The sequence below is a fragment of the Lissotriton vulgaris genome, chromosome 1_2 (assembly GCF_964263255.1).
Source record: "Lissotriton vulgaris chromosome 1_2, aLisVul1.2, whole genome shotgun sequence".
NCBI classification, from domain to species: domain Eukaryota; kingdom Metazoa; phylum Chordata; class Amphibia; order Caudata; family Salamandridae; genus Lissotriton; species Lissotriton vulgaris.
In genome coordinates, this window is record NC_141686.1 from 190,989,988 (window position 1) to 191,016,247 (window position 26,260).

At 43.7% G+C, this 26,260-nt stretch overlaps 1 protein-coding gene across 1 annotated transcript in view; it reads left to right on the forward strand.

Annotated features, from left to right (window-relative positions):
- LOC147734885 (alpha-N-acetylgalactosamine-specific lectin-like) overlaps window positions 1–23,072 on the forward strand; it is a 71,583-nt gene extending 48,511 nt beyond the window's left edge. Inside the window, exons 5-7 of the mRNA XM_086953664.1 lie at window positions 5,147–5,261; window positions 13,307–13,382; window positions 22,828–23,072. Of these exons, the coding sequence (XP_086809790.1) occupies window positions 5,147–5,261; window positions 13,307–13,382; window positions 22,828–22,855 (219 nt within the window). The 3' untranslated portion in view covers window positions 22,856–23,072. The remainder of the gene's footprint in view (window positions 1–5,146; window positions 5,262–13,306; window positions 13,383–22,827) is intronic.
- Window positions 23,073–26,260: the final 3,188 nt, after the last annotated feature.

The following is a 26,260-nucleotide window of genomic DNA, read 5'->3' on the forward strand; positions in this document are numbered from 1 at the left end:
CAGAGTAAAACTAGGGAATACTACTTCAATCTCAATGACAATAAAAAATGAACCCAGCATCAAACAAGGGTGCATACCAGCCTTCGCACTCTTGAATCTGCGTGTGTGTGACCTGGTACCAGCACTGGACTCCATTGTCAGTCATGCACCAAAACTAGCGAATAAGCCAATAACTACACTCCTCTATGCAGAACATGTAGTCCTTTTACGTGAAATGGCGATGGGGCTACAAAGATCGATCAACACACTACACAAGCACAGTACTTTAAATGTGATGACAAACTTCTAAAAAACAAACATCATAATATTTGGCAGAAAAAGGAAAAAGGTAGGGGCCCGATTCACAGAATGAACTTAAGACTCAATCCTAAACTTTTTACTATTTTGTTATTCACAGAATGCACTTACTAATTTTGGCATTCACAGAATGAACTTACTACTTTTGGTATTCACAGAAGTTAGGATTTTGTCTTAAGACAGACTTAAGACAGACTTAAGACGGACTTAAGACAGACTTAGGACAAAATCCTAACTTCTGTGAATAGCAAAAGTAGTAAGTTCATTCTGTGAATGCCAAAAGTAGTAAGTGCATTCTGTGAATACCAAAATAGTAGTAAGTTTAGGATTGAGTCTTAAATTCATTCTGTGAATCGGGCCCTAGGTGCTCGGATGCTTGATTCCGTTCTGGGAAGGACATGGCTTTTTTGTAGTTCGGACTGGACTGTTCCCATGGGGCACAGGGTCAGAGCTGATTTGCATATCGCCATTGTCTAACCCAGGGTGGTGTGGAGTGCAAAAAAACGATGGATTTGGGCCCAGATCTTTGGACTGGGGTGAGTGTGTGACATTGATCCACATTCGGTCCATCACCTGTTGTATTTGCTTGTTAAACAGCTACACAACACCTAACCAGCTCAAATCAGGATGGAATTAAAACCGAATGATCAACACTTTTTCCAGAAAGCTAGCCTCCTGAAGTACATGCACTGAACACGAGCAGCCAAAACTGGAACTCCAAAGAATTTAATCTGGCTGGAAGTAATGTCCTTAAATTGGCCGCAGACCCTTAATCTTTGGTCAATTGCCTCACCAAAGCCCTGGAACTGAAAGGAGCTGCCACTCTGTGGAATCTACACCTGTCACACCAGCAGTTTGGGGCAGTTCTAAATGAGGAGGTTCACATGGATTCCTTCATGAGGGATCATCAGAGTTTCATGAGAAGAAAGAATTCTCACCTGGTAATCAACCACTATGACCAAAGTGGGATGCAAATGTACATCACCCAACCATTCTCTGCCTCTTCCAAAACCAGGTTTTGCCAGCTATACATGGGATGGTTTTAATCATTAGATTTTCTGCAACCCTGGGCACTCCAACCATCTCTTAATTGTTTATGCGGCACGACCTAGGAGAACCTGTCACACCTTCTTTGCATCCGCCCTTATTTAACCAATGAATGAAGAAGGTTTATTTGACATCCTCTGATCAATGAAGGGCTACTTTTGATTGTGACAGTTGATGAATTTCTCCTGTATGAAGCCCATCTGGAAGTAATAGCCAACCATTTAAAAACTTGAGTAGAGAGGACAAAGCATGAAGGAACTTTTCCGCACTAATCACTTCTCCAGTTATCTGTCCTCCTTAGTGATGTTGCTACTTGTAGAACAAGGACCATGTGTGAACAAAGCGGTCAGGCCTTTAGTGGAAGGTTGTCATCTTCATCATGACTTGTTCCAAAATATCACTGAATAATTATTTTAAAGTGACAACTTGTCCTGCGGCGCCGCCAGCAGAAACACAGTGTTAATTTATCGCCGCTTTTATCGGCAGGAAACTGCCGATAAAGCGGCGATAATGGGCTTGATAATATGCTCTATTGAATTCCTATCGAAGACCATGTTAAATGTCTTGACATCTAACATGGGCTTCGATTGGAATTTATAGAGCATATTATCAAGCCCATTATCGTCGCTTTATCGGCAGTTTCGTGAAGATAAAAGCGGCGATAATGTAACGCCCTTTCTTGATAATATGCCCCACAATGTCCAGCAACTGTTCACTCCAATCAATGCGCTTAATTTCTGTTCCCAGAGTAGGCAAGGTTTAGAGTGACATTGTTCTGTGGCCTGTTCTTGCTGGTTTATATCATCAGTTCTCAAAGTTTAATCATGCTGGTAGAATTTTTAAAGGTCAAAATATATTGAATAACCTGAACACAGCGGCCAGTAGAGGTCTTTGGTCCCGGTGATAGTTTTGAAATTTCATAGTCCCGTAGGATTGTTGTGATCGCAGAATATTTTTAACAGCAAATTACTTAATAAATGGCGAAACGCATACTCTTTATTGTTAGGCCTGTATTAGAATAAGCATTTTACATTTTTAGAGCACAGCACTTTGGGTCGGATGTACAACTGTTTATTGCAGTCGCAAAGGGTTATTCTGCCCATTTGCAACCACAAAAAAGGTCTGGCCAATGCACTAACCCTATTTTGCAAGTAGCTAACCCATTAGCGAGTCGCCAAATATGGTTAGCGGATAGCTATTAGGAAGGGGCCTGCCAAGTGCGTCCCTTCCTTTTACGAGTGCAAATGCCATGTATTAGTGTTTTGTGACCGCACTGGCGGTCGCAAAAAACTCGCAGTTTACCACCTACTACAAGTAGGTGGGAAACCATTCACAAACATAAAGGAGTCCCCAGGGGACCGCTTCCCATTTGTGAATGGGTGTGCAAATATTTTTTAAGATAAGGCAGGCGTCCCTGGGACCACTGCCTGCCCTCAAAAAATGAAACTGAAAAGTTTAACTTTTCTTTTTTAAATTCATCCTGTTTTACTTTAAGGAAAACAGGCTGCATTCCAAAAGAAACTGCTTTATTGAAAATGCAGTCCCAGTCATGGTCGTCTGCTGAGCCCAGCAGGACAGCATCCCTAGAAGTGCTCGCCATTCCCAATGTGGTGGCAAATTGCGTCAGTCTCATTAATATTCCCATTGGGAATCGCAAACAGTGTCTGAGACACTATTGTACATTGAATTTTGCGACTCGTACATCTAGCCCCTAATATAATATTGCACCAAAGTAAAGTCTCGGGTCCACTAGCACCGATCCTTTTATTCTGGAGATGCTGCTGAATGCAGTTAACCCCTTGCCTGCGGTCGGAATTCCGCTCCATTTTAATGTGTCAATTCTGTACATCTTTTAAAATAATTTTGTCGGCACTTTAATGGACTTGATTATCTAAATAAAGTACACACAAAACACATATTTAGAAAACAAGCTCTGCAAGCTTACTACCTCACCCACAGAGACACACACACGTATGCAAACATACTATATCAGTAGCGTTTCTGTGCAACCTGCCTCTTTCTGTGCCTTCTGTGTCTGCTTATTTCATCATTCCCGAATGCAGCAGAATCATTATGTGAGAAAGATGCATGTCTTTCTGATGTAATCTTATGTACTGCGAAAATGTCAGGGGGTGCAGAGATTAGCGATTCCAAATGATTCACCTGTAGTTCTCTGACTGTGATGTGGAATCAAGTCCACCTGAGACGGGTGACATTGCGTGGTTGAAAGCTCTGGCTATCCAGGCAGCAGACTCTTAATGACATTCCGTTTAGTGAGTAGCCCAGAAATTAGGACAGTAGCCCATTTCCCTGTTGTTCCTAATATGAGTGCCTTCTTAATACCTATTTGGCAGGTAACAGGAGTTTCTGCCCAAAAAGCTGTATAGTGAGATACTCGGTTTTACATTATGCCGAAAAATTACTGTGGGTAACGTTGTGGACAAATCCAGCAGGTCAAGCAATGTGCAATCAGGCCCTCAAAAAGGCCTTGGCTCAGAAATACCATGGAGAAATCTTTGTGATCACACCAATATCAGCAGGTTATTGTCCACAGGGAACCTACATGGAAAAGAGTGTTCCATAATCCGTGCTCTTCGTGAGGATTTTTTATTTCTTGTTCTCTCAGTTTGAAAACCCTTTAGCCAGACCAATCGGCTTTAACATAAAAAAAGCTTGTAGAAGTGCTGGTCTCTCACATAATAATTCAAACATACACTATCATTCCTTAATATTAAACTCGACAAAGTTTTCATAGTTGTATTCATAATTCCTAACAGAGAGCCTCTGGAATTGCATAAGTTAAATTGGTATAAGTCAGCCACAAACTTTCCACTGTCCCAGCCTTTATTCTGTGGGGCAGAACCGCTCTTCTCTGCAACTGGTTCAGGCATCATGAACCTCATCATGAACCTCATCATGAACCTCATCATGAACCTCTCCAAAATCGAGGAGTAGTTTTCAGGAACCTGACCTAGGTTCTAAGCTGGCATGTCAGCATACTGAGGACAGACATGCCAAAGTGTTGACTAACAGATTATTGTGAAGGTAAAGTAAGTATATGTTGTCAAGGTACATATATATATTGTTAAGTATAGTTACCCTCTACTGACCTTTATGATATTCTGGAGTGGACAGTTTGGCACGCACATTTTTACATCTCAATATTCTGGTAGATTTCTGTCAGAGCTCAACTCAGCAGGACTCCTTTCCATACCAAGCACCATCTCTCTGGCACTTAGGGTGATATTAGCAACAACTTGCGATAATTATCGCAAAACACGCTTAGTGTGGTTTTTTTTTGATCGCCAGATATTATCGCGGAGATAACATGCTATTAGCAACGTTTATCTCTAATGCCATAAAATATCCAGCGATAGCGGCTAAATGTGTGAATATCTCTGGAAATCCAGCGATATTTACGCATTAACGCCATGGTGGACTTAGCCTGACAATCCACCTCCCAGTGAAGAAACAGGTAAGTCATGTGCTTTCACGCAGCGATGCATCACTTCTAATAAATGAGGCCCTTGGTCTTTGCCCAGAGGCTTTGTTAACGCAGATAGTGAACTTAAGAACTAGGCTTATCATGAAACACAATGCAATTAAACATATTAAACTTATTTATGGCATAAACAGGCTTATATGTATATTTGAAACTTCACTGTCTAAGGTACTTACTCAACTTGTTGAGTTTACTTGAATACCTTACAAACAAGCTAGTGTTAACTTGTGCAGTTGACTATTATACGTCTTTAGCTACAATAATTTGATTTACCACTGTGAGTTTTTTTGTTCCATGAAGGAGGGACAGTATATGAATTCCGATGGATCTAAAATTACAATGCTGCCATTTGGCAAAGGCCAACCTGACAATCTTGGCAACGAAGACTTCATCGGCTCCTGGTACATAGAGGATGGTAAGAAGGTTCCTATTATATTTTCAAATTCAGAAGTAGACAAGGCCTGGATTTAAGATTTGAATGCTCTAAAAGATAATTAAATCAACTAACCATTTAGTGTTATAAGTTTAAATACAATTTGGGTTAGATAAAGGGACATCAGGCTGATTTTGATGAAGAAATTTAAAACTGTAAATTGAGTTCATCTATTGCCATAGCCTTCTCAAAAATCAAGTTTTATGATCCAAGAAGTTTTTTTAAGTGAAATAATAATAGAGACAACAAATGATTCATGATAACATGCTGATCTGATTTAATTTGCAATATTGCTTGCATGACATCAAAATACCTAATCAGTATAGTGGTCAACTTCAAATCAGAACATTTACACCAGCCTACAAATAATCATATCAAGTATTTATTTAGCTATCTTGGACCTGGCCGTCTCTCAAGGCTCACTCCAAAGGTTTTGCCTTCACTGCCTTCCTTTGCTGAGCCCCTTTTTTAGGGTTTTCAGAACTCTGTACACTTTAACACTCCTAACCAGTGCCACTTAAAACTTAGTCCAATTGGCAGATACCTAATTGGTACATTTAATTTACTTGTATATGGTACTACATGTACCAGGGCCTGTTAACTAAATACTACTAGTGGACCGCTGTACGTATTGTGCCAGCCATTAACAAGGCACCTTAATACTGCAGCCTGTTGTGAAGGTATGAAACTGTCATATCGACCTAGCAAAATAAACGTTTTGCTAGGCCTAAACCTTCTCTTTTTAATACTTATAAGGCACCCCTAAGGTAGATGCTGAAGGCTCATAAGGCAAGGTGCATTGAATTTATAAAGGAGGACATGTTTTTCACTGCTGCAAGGCCTGTTCATCTGATGCAGCGCTACTCCCGAAATGTTTTCTAAAACCATATCACCTTTTCCTGAAGTACCAAATCATACATTACTCATCAGTGGGGCCCATAACACCGCCAGTTAGTCACAAACACTTTTCATCCTACTTCATTGATCGGTGTGATTCAAAGGAGAGCTGCGAGATCATACCGGAGTGTCTAAATGAAAACTAAAGATTTATACAATATACACCTGTAGTTTAAAGGAACTTTACCATGGTTTTTATTAATGAGACATTTTATTTAGACACACCACCATTATGGTCCATGCTTAATTCTCCATTTATCTAATTTTTATTGAAAGCAAAGTTTAGCATGTCTAACAGTTTATTCACTTTATTTATTTCTTTATTAAAAAAATAACCTTAAAAGGGTAAAGGTTTTATCTCAAACAGTTATATTCATTTATTTCAAGGATTCAGAAATAGACAGTAGTATTTAGGTTTCAGGACATAAGTATTAGCAAAAGATAAATCGTTCCCAAAGTTCATTTTTTCCTAGCTCCCCAACTAACAACCTCATCTAAAACTCATGTCTCATTCAAAGAAAATAGAAAATGTATTCAAAGTCTTACATCTCAGGAAAATCAGCATTCCGTCAGCATCTCAGGAGGAAATCGAAAAGAGAGTTTTTTCTTAAGAAAAATCACGGCTTTTTATACCCTATTTCACTAACTTGATCTATCAACAAAAGTAACTGTCAGTACAAACTCAAGTCCTGATTGGACAATTTGAGGGTGGATGAGCATCACCTTATCATTCTAATATTAATTTTCTGTAGCATCAGCTGAAATTAAAGAGTTAATTGTTTAAAGAATGTCCAGCCTAGTCACATCCTCAACTTGTTATATGAGATTCCTTTCCCACGTTTTGAAATTCAGAAGTTCCCATTTTGTTGGCAGTCATCTGGACTTTCAGGGCAAGCTGTCCTTGAGCCGCTCTCGCTCAGGCACAGGCAGCTCACATTCAGACTCGGCTCTAGCCACACATGCGCAGTATCTTTCACTGTCACAGTAATTGAAAACAAACACAAATAAATGTTAATTATTGAAATATAACCCTTCTGTTTACCTCCCCCATACTAAGTTTTTCCCTGTTAGTTGTTACCTAGCAAATAAGCAACACATATGCAGGATATACTCACCTATCTCCATATTTTTGCCACGACATACATAAACAGAAACACATTTATGCCGCTTTTGATTAAATTAAAGATTTGTAATTGTAAACACCATGACAGCATTACTAAATTAGTCAGTTATAGTTTTCCATGCAAGCAGATTAATATTCCCACGTGTATTTATGTGTGCATTCTACACTACGTTGATTAGTATACCAAACCACACAATTAATAAAGGTTAGAGTTATGAGGAAATGACTTCCCAAGGGGTATACAAAATGTTGTTTCTTCACCTCGCTCCATCAACTAACACTAGGTTAAATTCATCGCCACACCTAGGGCGAGCTTTAGTGTTGGTGGCGCCTGGTGCAACAGTCTTTTTTGCCGCCCCCTGCATGACCTTCTCCTCGAATTCTCTTAGTACAATTTGGCAAAAGTGCCCCTGATCTCTGCATAGCTCTTCACTCACGCACATTTCATTTGTCTTAAGGCACTAATAAAGGCTGGCTTTTCGGTCCACTCAACTAACCACATGAAATCATCAATCAATCAATTAGCATTTGTATAGCGCAGAACTGTTGGTGTATTTGGGCACTGTGGGTCTGATGTCTCAGTAAAAAAGCCAGGTCTTGAGTTTCTTTCTGCTGTTCAGAGGGCAGGTTGTTCCAGGTCTGGGCAGCAATGTAGGAGAAGGAGAGGTCTCTGATTTAGCTCTGCCGATGTGGGATGTGTATGCACGGGCAAGTGAGGGGGATTTCAGGTGCCTTCCAGGTATATAGAAGTTCAGTCGATAGTTGATATAAGACTGTCCTGGATCATTTAAAACCTTGTAGGCAAGTGCCTGTGAGGATATTGAACTGGCATCTCTTCTGAAAGGGGAGCCAGTGGTGCCTTCTGAGGTAGGGGGTGATGTGCATCCATTTGGAGAGGTCCAGTTTAAGTCTGTCTGTGGCATTTTGTATTGTCTGGGGTCTTGTGAGGAGCTGGATGGAGATGTCGGCATAAAGAGCATTGCAGTACTCAAGTGTTAAATTCAGTAAAATAAAGATGAAGGGTCCTTGTTGTAATGTTCATGTAGTATATTTATTCTTGAGATTAGATAGAAGGTACAGCATTCAGGTAGGAATGTAATATGGTAAGAAACCCCACCGGGAGCAGATAACTTCCTGCTCAGCCTCCAGGTAACTGATAAATCCCTTGAACAGCAACAGGTAGAATCCTGGATGACATCACAGAGACATGACATAGACAAGCAGACACTAACACTAAGGAGGGACAAAGAGAGAGGAAGAGCACAAAGAGAGAGGAACAACAGGATATAACACACCTCCCCCCTTCAATTGAAAAAATGGATAAGATGAAACAGATGGCCGAAGCAGAAAGGCAGAAGAAAGAACATATATGCACCGGAAATAAACACCCTAATCAACAAGATGGAAAGAAGAGGTAATATCAAAGGGGCACAGGTACAAAGGTTGTACAAGCACCGTAAGCTAACAAAAGAATGTAAGCTTAAATGAAATGAAAAATGAACATCTCAATACAAATGAGCAAAGGTACAGTATGACTCAGTACCATATATAGAAAATGAAATATCAACTCCTCAAATTGGAATATTTTCGATTCCTCTAAAATAAAGCACAATAAAATGAGCCCAACTTCTCAAAGTAAATACATGAACTCCTCTAAACATGGAGCACAGTAAATGTGGTTCATGACAATAAAATGGCAATAAAAATGAGCCCAACTCCTCACAGTAAATACATGAACTCCTCTAAACATGGAGCACAGTACAAGTGGTTCATGACAATAAAACGGCTCTTCACAGAAAATGCACGACTTCTCTATCAATAGAATAAAACCGAGACCCTGCAGCTCCTCACAGTAAGTAACAGAAAATCACCAATAAAACTGAGCCCTGTGGCTCCTCACAGTAAATAGATGAACTCCTCTAACCATAGAGCACTATAAGTGGTTCATCTGAAATGACAATAAAATTGAGCCCCTATGGCTTCTAATAGCAAGCACATGAACACCTCTAACAATAGAGCACTATAAAGTGGTTCATAACAGAAATAAACATCAAAATTGAGCATCACTTTAGCTCATCATCACTAAGAATGAAAACAAATTGGAGCACCTCAACATAGTTGAGCACATAAATGACCCCAATAAGCATAACGCCTACAAATCATCACCAAAATGAAAGCAAATGAGCACCTCAACAAAGGTTGAGCACAAACGTGGCTCCAGTAAAGTAGGCAATAATAGAATAAATTATTTCAAAATGTATCACTTGCAAATCCACACAGAAAAGAACATGTAACAGCATACATACATAACCTAGTAACAGAGTTCTAAGCATTGAGCATATAAATAGATATTTAGCACACCACAGTACTTAGAAGAAATGCACTCAAGGGTAAATTACAGCGCAAACTACACATTGCATAAATTAGGAAATATGCAAAATTGTTCACAACATCTTAAACATAACAAATCAAAATAATAAAAGTAGTCACTGTTGTCATTTGAATGAAGGGAGACACAAACACCTCTGTAGAAATGTCCATGGGAAAATGTAAAGAAAATCAAACAGTACCTTGTTGGAGAACACAATTTTCTTTTCAAGGGAAATAAATAAATAAATAAATCATGAAACAGCAAACACCGGTGAGCGATCTCTCACCGGTGTTTGCGGAGATGGGTATTCTGTATTTCATATATTTTTACCTTTTTCCCTTCTCTTTTTATTGTGTAGTTTCTATCCCTCTAGTGGTGTTATTATATATATCATCCCACCCTCGTCGCCAGTGTTAAATTCAGTAAAATAAAGATGAAGGGTCCTTGTTGTAATGTTCATGTAGTATATTTATTCTTGAGATTAGATAGAAGGTACAGCATTCAGGTAGGAATGTAATATGGTAAGAAACCCCACCGGGAGCAGATAACTTCCTGCTCAGCCTCCAGGTAACTGATAAATCCCTTGAACAGCAACAGGTAGAATCCTGGATGACATCACAGAGACATGACATAGACAAGCAGACACTAACACTAAGGAGGGACAAAGAGAGAGGAAGAGCACAAAGAGAGAGGAACAACAGGATATAACATCAAGGTGATAAGGGCTTGAGTGATGTTCTCTCGTGTGTTGACTGAGATCCATCTGAAGATTCTGTAGAGCATGGGAAGGATGTGGAAGCATGAGTAGGCGACTGCGTTGACTCGTCATTTCATGGTCAATTTGCCATCAAGGATGATGCCTAGATTGTGAGCCTGGTTGGTTGGTGTGTGTTGGTCCGAGTTCTGCTGGCTATCAGCTGTAGTCCCAGATGGAGGTGTTGTTTCTGAATATCAGTACTTCTGTCTTGACGAAGTGGAGTTTAAGGCAGTGTCTCTGATCCAGCTGGCTACATTGGTCACGGCGTTGCAGAAGTTGGAGGGGTCTTTGGTGAGTGAGAGGATAAGTTTAGTGCTGACTGTGAAGGAAATTATGTTGAGTTTATCGGATCTGACGGTATCTGCAAGGGGGGTCATATAGGTGTTGAACAAGGAGGGGCTGAGGGATGATCCTTGGGGTATGCCGCATATCATTTCCTTATGTTTGGAGGTGAGGAGAGGCAGCCGGATGCTCTGAGTGTGTCCTGTAATGAAATAGGCGTTCCACTTTTAGGCATTTTGCTGTATGCCAATGTTGTAGAGCCTGTTGATGAGGGTGTGATGGGAGATGGTGTCAATTGCAGCAGAGAGGTCCACGAGGATCAGGACCACAGTCTTGCGGGTTCTGATGTCATCTGTGGTAGCGATCTGCGCTGTCTCGGTGCTGTGGTTGATCAGGAACCTGGACTGGGAGATGACCAGTAGGTAGTTTTGTTCCAGGTATTCAGTGAGTGATTCTGTAAAATTTTGGCCCCCTACATCTCAATCACCAAATACCGGTCAGTAACGGCCGAAATCGGCCGTTACCGACCGGTATTTGGTGACCTACATCTGGCCCCAGGTCACCAAAACATAAAATGGTGACTGGGAGATGGAGGGATAACCCCTTATAGCCTTTGGGCTATCAAAATGAGTTGGGCTACGTTTGGGCTATTCCCAACGTAGCCCAAAAACCTTACAAAAATGGCTGCTGCCGGCCACCCCTCCCCCTTCCAAACTGCCAATCAATCAATCAATCAATCAAAAACATTTATAGAGCGCACTACTTACCCGGAGGGTCTCAAGGCGCTTGGGGGGGGGGGGGTGCTGCTACTGCTCGAACAGCCAGGTCTTGAGCTTCTTCCTGAAGGAGAGGTGGTCTTGGGTCAGGCGCAGGTCGGTCGGGAGGGAGTTCCAGGTCTTGGCGGCCAGGTAGGAGAAGGCCCTTCCTCCTGTTGTCGTTCTTCGGATGCAGGGGACGGCGGCGAGGGTGTGACTGGCTGAATCGGAGGTGGCGTTTGGGAGGGTAGAAGTTGATGCGGTTGTTGAGGTAGCTCGGGCCTTGATCGTGTAGGGCTTTGTGTGCGTGGGTGAGGAGACGGAAGGTGATTCTTTTGTTGACGGGGAGCCAATGCAGGTCTCTCAGATGTCCGGAGATGTGGCTGTTTCGTGAGATGTCGAGGATGAGTCTGGCTGAGGTGTTCTGGATCCGCTGGAGTCTCTTCTGGAGCTTGGCGGTGGTTCCGGCGTAGAGGGCGTTGCCGTAGTCCAGTCGGCTGGTGACGAGGGCCTGGGTGACTGTCTTCCTGGTCTCGGTGGGGATCCACCGGAAGATCTTCCGTAGCATGCGCAGGATGTTGAAGCACGACGAGGAGACTGCGTTGACTTGTCTGGTCATGGAGAGGGAGGAGTCCAGGATGAAGCCCAGGTTGCGTGCGTGGTCTGTCGGTTTGGGTGTGGTGCCCAGGGCGGGGGGCCACCAGGAGTCGTCCCAGGCGGAGGGCGAGGAGCCCAGGATGAGGACTTCCGTCTTGTCTGAGTTCAGTTTCAGGCGGCTGGTCGTCATCGACTCGGCTACATCTTTCATCCCTTCGTGAAGGTTGGCTCTGGCGGCGGCGGGGTCGTTCGTCAGGGAGAGGATCAGCTGGGTGTCGTCGGCGTAGGACATGATGTTGAGTTTGTGTTGGCGTGCGATGGGCGCGAGGGGGCTCATGTAGACGTTGAAGAGGGTGGGGCTCAGTGAGGATCCTTGAGGGACGCCGCAGATGACTTCGGTGGCCTCTGACTTGTACGGTGGTAGACGGACTCTCTGTGTTCTTCCGTCGAGGAAGGAGATGATCCATTCCAGTGCCTTCTCCTGGATTCCGACGTTGCTGAGGCGCTGCACTAGGGTGCTGTGGCAGACAGTGTCGAATGCCGCGGAGAGGTCTAGGAGGATGAGGGCCGCTGTTTCTCCGTTGTCCATCAGGGCTCGGATGTCATCGGTGGCAGCGATGAGGGCGGTCTCGGTGCTGTGGTTGGCTCGGAAGCCAGACTGTGAGGGGTCGAGGGATCCATTCGTCTCGAGGAAGGCGGCCAGCTGTTTGTTGACGGTCTTCTCGATGACTTTGGCTGGAAACGGGAGGAGCGAGATGGGGCGGTAATTCTTGAGTTCGGTGGGGTCCGCTGTTGGTTTCTTTAGTAGAGCGCTGAGTTCGGCGTGCTTCCAGCTCTCCGGGAAGGTGGCAGTGTCGAAGGAGGTGTCGAAGGAGGTGTTGATGACGTGCCAGGGAGCAGGGGCTCGGCTGCCGCCAAACTCCCCTTACCCATCTCCGACATATATACACAACCCATGTTTTAAAAGATGCCTACCCAAACCCAATGATGATAAGCCATCCGCACAAGCATTTTACAAAAGCAGACATGAAAGTAACAACCACTTGTTCGTGTCTACATTGAACAACAACAATTTCTATACCAGCACAAAACAAAGGTGAAGCCATTAAAAAAAATAGTACATTTGTTTACACAAAAATATATAGCATGTTCAGAATAATTCTGCAAACGAATGCAAGTATCCATGCAGACCTTTTAATGCTTTTGGTTGCAATTTCAATAACATATATTTTTCCTTTCCAATAGGACATGTGACCTGGAATGATTATCCACTGACTCCTTATGTATATCCTTTTGTCTGCAAATATTATCTGGGCAATCGGTAAGGCTTTCCTAATTTCTAAAATTTTCTGGAAAAAAATGCACAATCTTATAATGATTAGGATTTTCATTACATTGAAACATTTTACATTTCAATAGTAATCTCTTTATTTATCGTGTTTTTATGGCACAGTTCAAATTACACAAATCATCTATTGTGATTAATGTTTCCTTTAGGGATTATTATTTGATATCATGTGAGGTTTAAATAGGTTAGAGTATACCCTTTGCCAGAGAGGTTTAGATTCTGTAATCATTAGGAGCACAGCTGATAAGCTTGTTACATCGGTTTGTGGTGATGTAAATAGTGCAGATCCATCAACTGATGGTGTAGGAGGAAGCCATTTCTAAACCACCAACAGTTTGAGTGAGCCTGCCGCAGATGTTCTTATACTTCATCTTCAAATGATAATGCCTGATTTAGAGTTGTGTGGCTTAGATACTCCATTACAATCACAGTGGATGTTCTATCAGCCGTATTACAGTGCCTTAGGATATAATGCACTTCTATTACTGAAGACAGGATATCTATCATATTTGTGACAGAGTATTCCATCCACCAAACTCCAAGTTTTCGTCTTGCCATAGGTCTCAGTTTTACCCTTTTTGTTTGTCCTATTTTATTTTTTTGATTAGATATCAACAACAATGAACTTTTTGGAAAAATACACTTTGCAGTACATCCAAGACATAAAGTGATGCAATAAGGATTAGTGCTTAAAAAAAAAAAAAAAAACACCCATTGGCAATGGCAATATGTCTTACTTAAAAACAAGCACTGACAAGACTTGACAAGGTCAGTAGGTTTGGCTTGTAACTGAAAATACAAGCTAGACATATGGGCTTGGAATATATTTTTCATGTTGCACACTTAGCCCTACTAATTACTGTTTTCATATTCTGCACCCACCAAAGGCATGCAATGTAAATAAACAGAAATTGCACAAAGATCCTCCACCAAATGTGGCATTCACTTGTCCTCTCTTTTTTGAAAGGCTGTAGTTAGAGTTTTAATAATGCCGACTGCAGTACCTTAGGCTGTTGAAGAGGTCCCAAGAGTCAGATATAGGTCTTTGAATTAGAGGGCACCTATGCAGCACTAAAGGGACTCTCTGATCCAGATACCAGCCCACGAGAAGGTGCTTGTGTTTGAGAGGGGGAGTAACCTGCAGCACTTGATGAGCATTGACGATTATCCGCAGGGCACGCAATGCCTATGCAGCACTAAGGAGGCTATCTGTCACAGATTCCGGCGCACCGAAAGGCACTAGTGTGTGACAGGAAAAGGAGTCAGTACAGCTTCAAAAGCCCAGATTACTTCCTGCAGCGTGGGCCTCGCCCAGACCAATGGCAGGCTCATCTTCTGCCAGTTATCAAACCCCTTGGTTTGTTTCCGGGCTCCGGGCAAGGGCAGGTAATTTGCTGTTCTAGATTAACTAAACTAACATTTGGGAACATTTTGCTACTCCACAAGTTATTGCTTGATTCAAGGGGATAAGAAAGGCTGCCCCAGCCAAACTGTTACCTTCCCCGGTGCTTACCCAAGTCTCTACTATCAATGATTTTCTGGCCTGGGCGGTAGTGGTAGCCTCTAAAAAAGATAGAGATGTATGAGCTCATATTTTCTCTGTCGGGGGATGGTCCCCTACTGTGCAGAAAGAATCTTAAGCTACTGACTAGGAGCGAGTTGTCAGAGTCAGCTGACCAGTCTAGCCCTGTGAGGCCCTACTTGTCCTCCGAACTCCCCTCAAACACAATCCCCCTAATACAGGCGCCTGGTGGATTTCCAAGCTCCAGACCAGCCATAAAAGATAGGAGGAGGTCCGCTGACGCTACAGGGAAACCAAGCCAGAGAGACTATGACTTAGTGCTTGGATTCCATCCAAACATGGTTTGAATGATGTGGGGGATTTAAGTATCTCACTGAAGATTACATTTTAGGCTATTTTGAAAGGTAAACTGGAACTGGTTATCTCCCAACTGTCCTCTATTGGGCTAAACTTGAGGCGCCTTGTGGACTCAAAAGATTTTTACATCAAAGGGATAGGAGTGGGTGCCACTTCGGAGCAGCGAAAGTCTGAAAATGCTACGCTCCATTCCACTAATGCAGTTTCCAATAGCATTAGCACTCTTTCTACCTCTGGTCTGGGTGACCGTCCTTCCCCAATCAGAAGTCCTAGTCCCAGTGATCGACTTTAGGTCACCAAGGATGGCAAGAGAAGGGATGCTACACTTCGGCAGTGAACAGCAATTGGGGGTCGTGCCTGGTGGACTACCTTTTAGCGACAGGCCCTCTACATTACATCTCCCGCCTGCTTCATGTACCTATGTGGTCGTTTTGGCTAATGTTCCTGTGTTACCTTTGAGGACTGGTGAGACAACCGCTGAAATGAGAAATAAGATTGCTCATTGTCTGAATAACAAGCTTAATTTTTGCCAGTACGCCCTGATTGACCTGGTAATTTTATCTTAACTGTTCGAGGGAATGGGCGGGTGGGGCCACACAAAAATGTTTAAGGGGGACTGTGTTGTAGTGAATTTCTGGAGTCCCCAACAAGTGGGTGGGTTGCTGTCCTAGGCTAACAGGGCCCTACCCCAACCAAAATCAACCCATCTTCTGCCACTTTCGTATTTCTATAACACTTTGGCTCTTGTGCCGAGGCCCCACCTGGTTAGATCAAAAGGGGACCAGATTCTTGATGTTTTGAAATCCCATGATGATTGATTTGAGATACTGAGGAACACCTGCTTTACCAAAACAACATTGAGACATAATCCCACAAGCAATATTGGTTTAATAAAGAGTGTAGAGAAGCATAAACCCTTCAGTTCGAAAGTATTAAAAGTGGCCCTCAATCCAAATTCAGGCAGATAGGGTAGATATAAAGGGCCCCTTAAAGATGCCAAGACATCTTCAATATAGGGGGATGTCCTATATGCTATTCGGAATAAGAACCAGGCAACATTTTGGCATGCGCTTAGTCGTGACAGAAAACCACTATGATTAGACCTGAAACTAAAACCTTACCTAAGCACTGGGTTACCCATTTTCAATCCCTCTATAGTACAGGCAATACTAAATATGTCAACCTGGATGTGGCCGACCGAGTTATGTTGTCTTCTGATTTAAATATCCAAGCAGATGACTCTCCCGGGCTACCACAAGAGCTGACTAATGTCACAGTGTCATTCACCCTCGCCAAGATATGGCAAGTTATTCAGGAGCTCAAAGCTGGCAAAGCCCCGGTCCTTGACAAGATTCCTGGGGACTTGCGTGCACTCACCCTGTGCGTTTGTTGACTCATGCGCACTTGAGACTGTGAAGCAGCAGCCAGCAAAGGGCGGAAATGTAAACAATTTAGGTGTCTTGATGTCAAGACATCTTCAATATAGGGGGATGTCCTATATGCTAATCGGAATAAGAATCAGGCAACATTTTGGCATGTGCTTGTCAAAGCTGTCAATTTGTCTGCTTACATTTCTTGCTGCTGCCTGGTTATTATTGAGCACTCCCTCTCCAGTAATTACAACAGTAGTGAAAGTGTTTGATTGTAAATAGGTAATATTAATGTACTCATTTCAGCCAGTCAGGGGAAAAATTTACTATTCCAATTCCAGTCAGTACAACAGTAGGCAAACAAGTATCAAATCCAACAACTATCAAGCAAAATATCTTGAACAAGTAATATTATTTTAAAAACAAAGTAAATTAAGAAAAATATAAATATGTTGCTAAAAATACAAATATATTTAGTAATACAATTTTTTAAAACATAAATACCTTCAAATATTAAAATTAATAAAATACATAAATAATTTTCATACCAATAAATATTTTCATTTTGAAATTATTTGTTACCCCATAAATATTTATTATATACATTTAGTTACTTCTCACCTTATAACCCCCAAACACTCACAACCTGCACCTAAAACGTAACTTTAAAAAAACTTTTTTACACTATTAATATAAATATGTATCAACAGACTAATTATCATCAATTAAATATTAATTATGAATTAATTATAATTCATGTACTTTCAGTAATTGATGTACTTTGAACAATATACCCCCACAACACACACAACACACTCATACAATTTAACAGATAATTATTTTAATTAACATAATGATACAATCAATATTCATTATTAATTTAAAAAAATAAATATTGATTACTTAAAATGCATTTACTTCCACCCCATAACCCTACAAAACCCACAACCCACAGCTAAAAACTTTTTTTTTAAATGACACTATTACATTTATTAATTGTCAATTAAATAATGAAAAGTATTTAACAACTTAGGGGCCGATTTCAATGTCGGACGGACATTACGTCCATCCGTACATCGATCTGGAACTTGAACCGACCAACTTCCTGTTGGAGGTCCCAAACCTGAAATTAGGATGCAATCACACCTATTCTTTAAAATGGGGGCATGCATTCTGATCGGAATGCATGCTGTCATTGTAAAGAACTGAGGTGTACTTCATCCCTGCACTCTTTGGCAGGCACCTCATGTTGCTTGCCACCAGGTGCATGGATCAACAGGTGTGCAACATAGGTGCTCCCTCGGCCACCATCTGGAGGCCTTACACCTATGAATTGGCCTCTAATTATTAAAAAATTAAACTTAATTTACTTCCACCTACCCTTTATCCCTCTAAGCCCCACAACCCACACCTACAAAATTAATTTCAAAATTAACATAATTAATTATCAAATAATTTATGAATATAAAGTTACAATTAACAACAAATTATTAGTTAATTAAAAGTAAATTACTTATCACCCTTTACCCCTATAATCCCGCAACCTGCCCATACAATTGACATAAAAAACATTAAAAGCACAATTTACATAATTAAATAAAGAATATTAAATAAAAAGTAATCTCCTCTCCTGAACTGCGGGCGCTAAAACAAAAATGCAAACGTCTAGAGAGGATATGGAGGAAAGATTTCTCTGTAGCTAAGAAACAGGAACAGGAATATAGGATAGCCAATGGAAAATATAAGGCTGCAATTAAACAAGCTCAAGCCACTCATTATGAAGAAAAGATTCCACCCTTTCCACAACAACCATGTAAAAAAAAAAACGTAAATGTAGTGCTTATATAGCGCACAAATCACCCTTAAAGGGGTCTCAAGGCGCTGTATACATACCGCTGTGGAACCCTTCCTGGTCGTTCCCTGTGAAGTGCCCACTCCTGGGCACCCCCAAGGTGAAGCCAGGCATCCTAGCGCTGTTGGTGCCGTTGTGGAGATTAAGCAAGCTATTGCCCAGAGTTGCAGAGTGGGAAGGAGAGGAAGGACCAATGTTCCTTATTGAGTATGTAGTCTATATGACTACTTCGCAACCTGTTGCTGTAAGTAGGAGAGCCCTGCTTATCAGATTTTGCCCATCCATTTACAGCCCGTAACCCAAGCTCCAGACATAATACTTTTAGCTGAAAAACAGCTTCTGTCCATTTTTTAATGGAGGTTAATGTTAGTTGTGGAATATCACATTGAAGGTCCTGCTCAAGGCCAAGGTCTACATTGTTCGTATCTAGTGGTTCAAAAGAACACTTGAAATCCCCAGCAACTAGGATGTTTCCCCCTCCTTTATACTGATTGAGATAGGAATCAAGAAGGGAAACAATGCCAGAGGCTTTCCCTCCAGGAATCCCTCTGGCATAGACATTAAAAGTAAGAGGTCCTCAACATCAGGAATTTTAATTTTGATTAATAAAATATTGTTACTAATGGTGTCCAGCTGCTGGACTTTGTACCTATCATTCTGTCTCACCCAAATATTTAGTCCCCCCATCGGTCTCCCCCTTTGACCAGCACTAGCAGCATTAAAAAAAATGTAAGAAGCATTGTCTAAACTCGGGTTTCACTGACCATGTTTCTTGAAATACCAGAACTTCATTGGTTTCGATAAAGGATAGCCAGCCTAGTAATTTATTCTTTAGCCCGGCAATATTCGAGGAAACCACAGCAATTTTTTTTAAACTAGTGCTGGATTTAATGCATGGGTGTAACCAATTGTCACAGGACACTACACAGGGATCAGTTACACCCGCCAGTAGGCTCACTTCATTTGGGTGCGTCTCAGTAGAGCTATCATCTTCCCCAAATCTGTCTTCCCGAGTATTTACACCCTCTGAAACATTGTTTATTGCTGAAGGAGGACCCCCTTGGCTCTAAATATTCAATTTAAACACATGGTCTTCCGTGTCCCTGGTGGCGGGATCCACAGGAGTAGGGGAGTCAAATTTGGGACCCAGTCAATCGTTTTCCTCCAGCGAACTAAGTGCCTCATATCTGTTGGAGGGCGGGATTGCAAAATTATAGGGGCCTAGCGAATGCGCAGGTATCCTCTGTGTTACCCCTCTGAACTTTGTGCTCAATTAGTAGCAGTGACCCAGCGGAAGGACATTAATAGCCTCGTTATATACCTTAAAAGAGGCTGCCTGTTCTAAGATACACCGGACCATGCTCAGAGACCCGAAGCTCAAGACGACACAGACCCCGACCAGGCCTTTTTCAGATTGACCAACCCAAGCAACCCTTCTAACCATCTTGAACTCTAAGAAAAGATGGTTCCCAAGCCCAGTCCTAGAATTCAAGAAGTGAGGGGCCTTATTCTTAAGTGAGGACCAATGTTCCTCTTCTCTGGCTTGAAGTCTCGGATGTTGGCCAGTACTATAGTATAGGGTGGAAGATGGAGAAAAACATTCGTCAACATATATCCACCCTGACCCTGTAGTCTCCCCACTGGGCCCTTTGGCCCTTCCTTTCATGTCAATGGACCGTTATGCGGTCGTATAAGTAATGCCGGGGGTTTCGGGGGGATCGCTATGGAAGGGAGGGGTCAAGCCGCGACGTGTTGTAGTGACCAAGATGTGTTTTATGCCTGACTGGCACCTATAACTTCGGGCTGGCTGCTCCCAGACTGAGGGGGTGGAACTTTAGTTATATGCTGCTCTATTTTGGTTAATCTCTGGTCTATTGCAGCTAATCTGGACAGAAGGGGATAAATCAGGGCTAGCAACTTAGCTTCCATCCTTTTAAAAAAGATTGAGCCTCAACGGAGTTTAATTGTTGGAGCCCCAGTGGGGTAGGATCTACACTAGCTGCACCCGCCTTGATGTTGTCAGCCTCGGCGGCTGGAGCTGGGATCCCTTCCCTCCTTAATTCCATGCTCTTGTTCTTAGCCTGCTTTGAGACCTGAAGGCTGGTTTTGGAGGCACTGCACACTATTCCTTTTCTTTACTTGAGCATTTCCTCGTGGGGCAAGTGTTGATTTTTGCTGCCTATTAAGCATATTGGTAGGTGTAGCTGAAGGTGAAGAGGATAAGCTATCCACAAGGGGTAAATTAGAAGAGCCTAGCTATTGGGCTACCTACTGTCACTGATGATGGTTGGGGACATGGGATTGGGGTAGCAGTTGGCTCTAGTACAGGGAATCGCCCTGTTGATAAACATAAAGGGTCCAATGAAAGCCTCCGTTCGGTTAGCTGTATCTCGTGTATTAACACAGATTCAGCCCGAGTAAGAAAGGCATCGAAGGTCCCTACCACTCCCGCCCGCCCTCCCTTTACGCATGACCTTACTAATGCCCACAAGGAATAGATTCTAAACAATTAGGAATGGAAGTGATCAATTTAGTAATCAAACACAATCCCTTGAACAGACATAAGCACCCCCTTCTACCCAAGTCCAGTAACACAAGCTTACGTAGAGTTCAGATGTCGATGTTGGAGGGGTGGCCCAGCCCAGCCTCTTCCGGCCTCTGACAGGCACGGACAGTGGGACGCTGATAATTGTAGTCCCCGGCACTCGTGTCTGCACTAGCTTGATTGCGGGAGGTGCGTGGCAGCAAGGGCAAAGTTTCAGTCCCCAAGGACTGGTCCGGCGAGGCAAGGTAAGCTCAGGCAGCAGCTACAAAAGGATTTAGCAAGAGACCTCCATGTTTCTCCTCATTACGCCTCACCTGTTGAGGGGTAGCAGTTTTGGCAAAATCTCACGTCTACCACTTATGGTAAATCTGGGATTGCGTCAAAATCCATGGATTGTGTGTGGGAACTTTCACACACCACCGATGGAACAACTCCCTGGGGCAGAGTAATGCAACGCAGTGTTTTGTACTGCATTGCCTTACTCTGGATTTATCGAATCACTCAGGGACATGCAAGGTGGTCTCGCATGGCTTGATAAATTGCTTCTTACAGGTTGCATTGCTTTTGCACCCAGTTGCATAGTGCAAACATTATGCAATACTATGATAAATAAGGTCCTTGGTGTGTGATAACAGCAGTAAAAAATTATATATATTTATAATCCTAACAACTAAAGTTCCTCTATAATTTCATTTCTTAAGGTTCCTCCTCCAAGCCACCTATGAAATGTCTTGAGAATTGAAGAAATATTAAAATAAAAAAGCTAAACTAACTTTGAGAGTAGCCTCAATATATTTAACAGTCCATATGGACTTATTATTAGTTTTGCCCCATATCATCTGCCTATGGTGAGTATTTCAACATTGCAAGTAAATGGACCACCCTGCGCTAAGGTTAATTACAATGCATGTAACACATGTCTGCATATTTCATCTTTTCTCTCTAATTCTGTGCCCGTTTGGATGAGAAGTTTGTTCCACTTTATAATATGCTTTGGGGATGGTTCAAATAGCAAGATTTAAACGTAGAAGAAAATTAATTCAGAAGATGCCTCTATCACTTGAGTGGAGCATCACACCTTCTTTGCATTTTTTTTTATCTGACAAAGCAGGTAGGGAGGGGCGAGACCCCATTCTGACTATAGATAACAGTTGAAGAGATGACTAATTTGCTCACTTTTCATATATAAGCATGGTAGAGTTTTACACAATCATGAAGCCAATTTCTCAAAGTATAATAACTCTCACTAGTTCATAATCACAGTTTAAATATGCAAATAGATGAGGATTCTCTATTCACTAAAGCCAGTTTGCCAGAAATGTTATTCACTTCAAAAACATACAGGGAGCATCTCATAAACGTTATCTCCTTATTTCATCCCTACCAGCCATATTGTACAATGCAGGGTTTTGGCTTTTTTATTGGAAGCAACAGACTGAAGTTTGAGCAATACATTTACTTTCGGTTGCTGTTCCCTAGCTTCTAACTTGTTGCTTCTGCAGATGTTTACATAAGTATCTCACAGGGTTTACTGAACGTAGTCCATTGTTCATATTGACCTTTGGGACACGATGCATTTAAAACATTTTGCAAAAAGGTAAGAATGTATAATATTCTTAATAATATTAGTTATTTAAATGAGGTACATTTTAAACTGAGTCATGTTAGTTGAGGGTAACGGGTCTTATTTTTAACACACCTTGAAAAATATGGTCCCATGTTTCTCTTTCTAAGTTTATTCAACCATCTTTCTATGTTCTTTTCTGTTATAGCCTATGCGGAAATGGAGGGTACTACTGATATGTCCATGGGCCACATCAAAAAAAGAAGTAACAGTCACTCAAGATTCTCTTCGAAATACATCTGTTATTCTAATATGCAAGCAACTGTAAATGAAATGTCTGCTGTTTTCAGAAATGTCATGTTACCTTTTCGATTCACCTTTAGCACAAAGAAAACCTTGTTAAGCAAATGTTGTTTCTCTAGTCTATTAATCTGTCTTTAACCATGAATGAATCAAAGGCTTCTAAATGATGTATGCTTCTTTAGTCAGAGTAATCATAGTCAATATATATATTCTCTCTGGAACTTTAATAGATTAAAAAAATATTAAAAATCATGCTTGCTGCCTTCTTTATCTACCATTAGACACCTCACTTCCACTAGTTACAATATCTCTACCACATTCCCTGCTTGTTCCACCTACCCTAATAATCAACTCTACTTACTCATTCCCTTGTACCCTCCACTACATTACTCATGCAGTCTGTGTCATTGACTCTTTACTGGTCTGGCTATAGCCTTATTGCTCACTGTAGCAGGCTACACCCGTGCATTAAAGGCCTACTACAGCATTTAAGACCCTAATTGAGGGCTTTAACAAGGGAACAGGACTTTAATGTCAGGTATAGTCCACTACAGATAGCTATAAGGCTATTAGAACATTCCGCCTTCCCGGTCACTTTACTTACCGCATGGCCCCCGCGTGCTCTGCTGCCTCCTCCTGGGCCTGCTTGGCCCCTCGTCCTGCTGCCTCCTCCTTGGCCTGCTTGGCCTCTCCTCATGCCGCCTCCCCCTGGGCCCCTGCCCCCCAGGCTCGCCCTCACTCTCCTCGCTCTTTCCTGCTCTTTTTCCACCCCCCCTCCGCTCCCCGCCGCTGCTCCCCTGCGGCCCCGCCCCCTCCTCCTTATCTGCCGCTCCCCATTCACCCCCGCTCCCGCCTCCCAGCTGCTCCTCCCTCCCACTTGGACATAAATGGCGGGGGCCGCGCGTACGCGCAGCGGCCACGTACAGCAGGCGTGCCGATTGCCTGCCGAAGGCGCGCCAAAGGCAAGCCCGTTTGCGCCCAGCCACGCCTGGACCGCGCCCAGCACCAGAACCCCTGGTCATCGCCGGAGCCAGCCAACCCGTCTGAGCAACGACGCCGCCGCCCTCCATGCACTCAACACCGGCCGACAGCCAGCCTGCTACCAAGCCACCCCGAAACGCACCCACAGAGCCTTCGCCTGCAAATTCACCTCCACCCGCTCCTGCACCGCGCCAGCCAAAACAGCCGCCAACAACAACCACCTCAAATGCATCCTGCTCAACACCCGCTCCGTCCACAGGCACGCCATCGAAATCTGGGACCTCCTGGACAAAACTGCACTAGACGAAACCTGGATGAACGCCACCTCAGCCTCCGACATCGCCATAGCCATCCCGGACGGCTTCAAGATCATCCGGAGGGACCGCGTCAACCAGACCGGAGGAGGCATCACCATCGCCCATAGAAACACCATCCACGTCACAACCAACACCGACAACACCCTCGCCTCTGCAGAGCACCTTCACTTCCAGATCCACACCGACCCCATGACCACCCTCAGAGGGACCCTCATCTAGAGATCCCCGGGACCGCACACATAATTCAGCGAAGCCATCGCAGACTTCATCAGCCAGCTCACCCTCCCCTCCCCCAACTACATCCTCCTAGGAGACCTCAACTTCCACCTGGAGAACAACAAAGACAACAACACCACCACCCTACTAGACAACCTCGCCAATCTCGGTTTCAAGCAACTGGTCAACACCCCACCCACTACGCCGGCCACGCGCTCGACTCCGTCTTCTCCTCCAGCAACCACATCTCCTTCAGCCAAACCACCGAGATCCACTGGACAGACCACAGCGTGCGTACACTTCAACTTCAGGATAACAAACGACCACCACCGCCCGCGCCTAACCCCCCGAAGATGCTGGAGCAAGATCACCACCGTCCGACTTACCACCTCCCTGAGGCAAAAACCCTCCCACCAACACCATGGACCCCAGCGAAGGAGCCCGCAACTTCACACATTGGATCACCGACTACGCCGATGCCCTTGCTCCACTGAAAAACCCTCCCAGCAACCCCAACAGCAAGAAAGCCGCATGGTTCACCAACGATGTCAAAGACTCCAAGAAATCCTGCCATGACCTGGAGAAAGCCTGGCGCCACAACCAGTCAACGGAGAACAGGACAGCCCTCAAGAACGCCATTCGTAAACACCACCAGCTGATTCGCACCACCAATAGGTCATCATTCAAAGAACGACTGGACAACAACACCCATAACAGCAAGGAACTCTTCAACATCGTGAAAGAGCTCTGACTCCAACCCCAACGCCAGCAACAACGACATTACGCCCTCTCAAGACCTCTGCAACTCTCTCGCCGCCTTCTTTCACCGCAAGATCGCCAACATACACAACAGCTTGGGCGCTCAGAACTCGAACCCTGCCACCGAACCGTCGCCCTCCACCACCACCCTGTGTGCTTGGACCCTGGTCAGCACAGAAGACACCACCCACACGATGAACACCATCCACTCGGGCTCCCCAACCGATCCCTGCCCACACCACATCTTCAACAAAGCCGACTCCATCTTCGCACCCAAACTTCGGGACATCATCAACAACTCCTTTGCATCCGCCCCCTTCCTGGAGAGTTGGAAGCATGCAGAGATCAGCACCCTCCTGAAGAAACCCACTGCAGACGCCTCAGACCTCAAGAACTTCCGCCCGATCTCGCTCCTCCCCTTCCCCGCAAAAGTCATCGAGAAAAACGTCAACAAACAGCTGACAGCCTTCCTTGAGACGAACGGCTCCCTCGACCCATCGCCACAGCCAGCTTCCAGGACGGAATGAAAGACATCACAGACTGGATGAAGCTCGGCCGCCTGAAACTAAACTCAGACAACACGGAAGTAATAATCCTCGGCCCATCCACCTCCGCCTGAGATGACTCCTGGTGGCCCCCTGCTCTGGGCCCCCCACCCAAGCCCACGGACCATGCACGCAACCTGGGCTTCATCCTCAACTCCTCCCTCACGATGGCCAGGCAAGTTAACCCCTCACTTCCTCCTGCTTCTACACCCTCCGCATGCTCCGTAAGATCTTCTGCTGGATCCCCATGGATACCAGGAAAACGGTCACCCAGGCCCTCGTCACCAGCCGCCTGGACTATGGGAACACCTTCTACACTGGGACCACAGCCAAACTACAGAAACGACTCCAGCACATCCAGAATGCCTCAGCACGACTCGTCCTGGACATCCCCGACACAGCCACATCTCTGCCCACCTGAGGGACCTGCACTGGCTCCCCGTCAGCAAGAGGATCACGTTCAGACTCCTCACCCACGCACACAAGGCTCTCCACGACTTGGGCCCCGAATACCTAAACA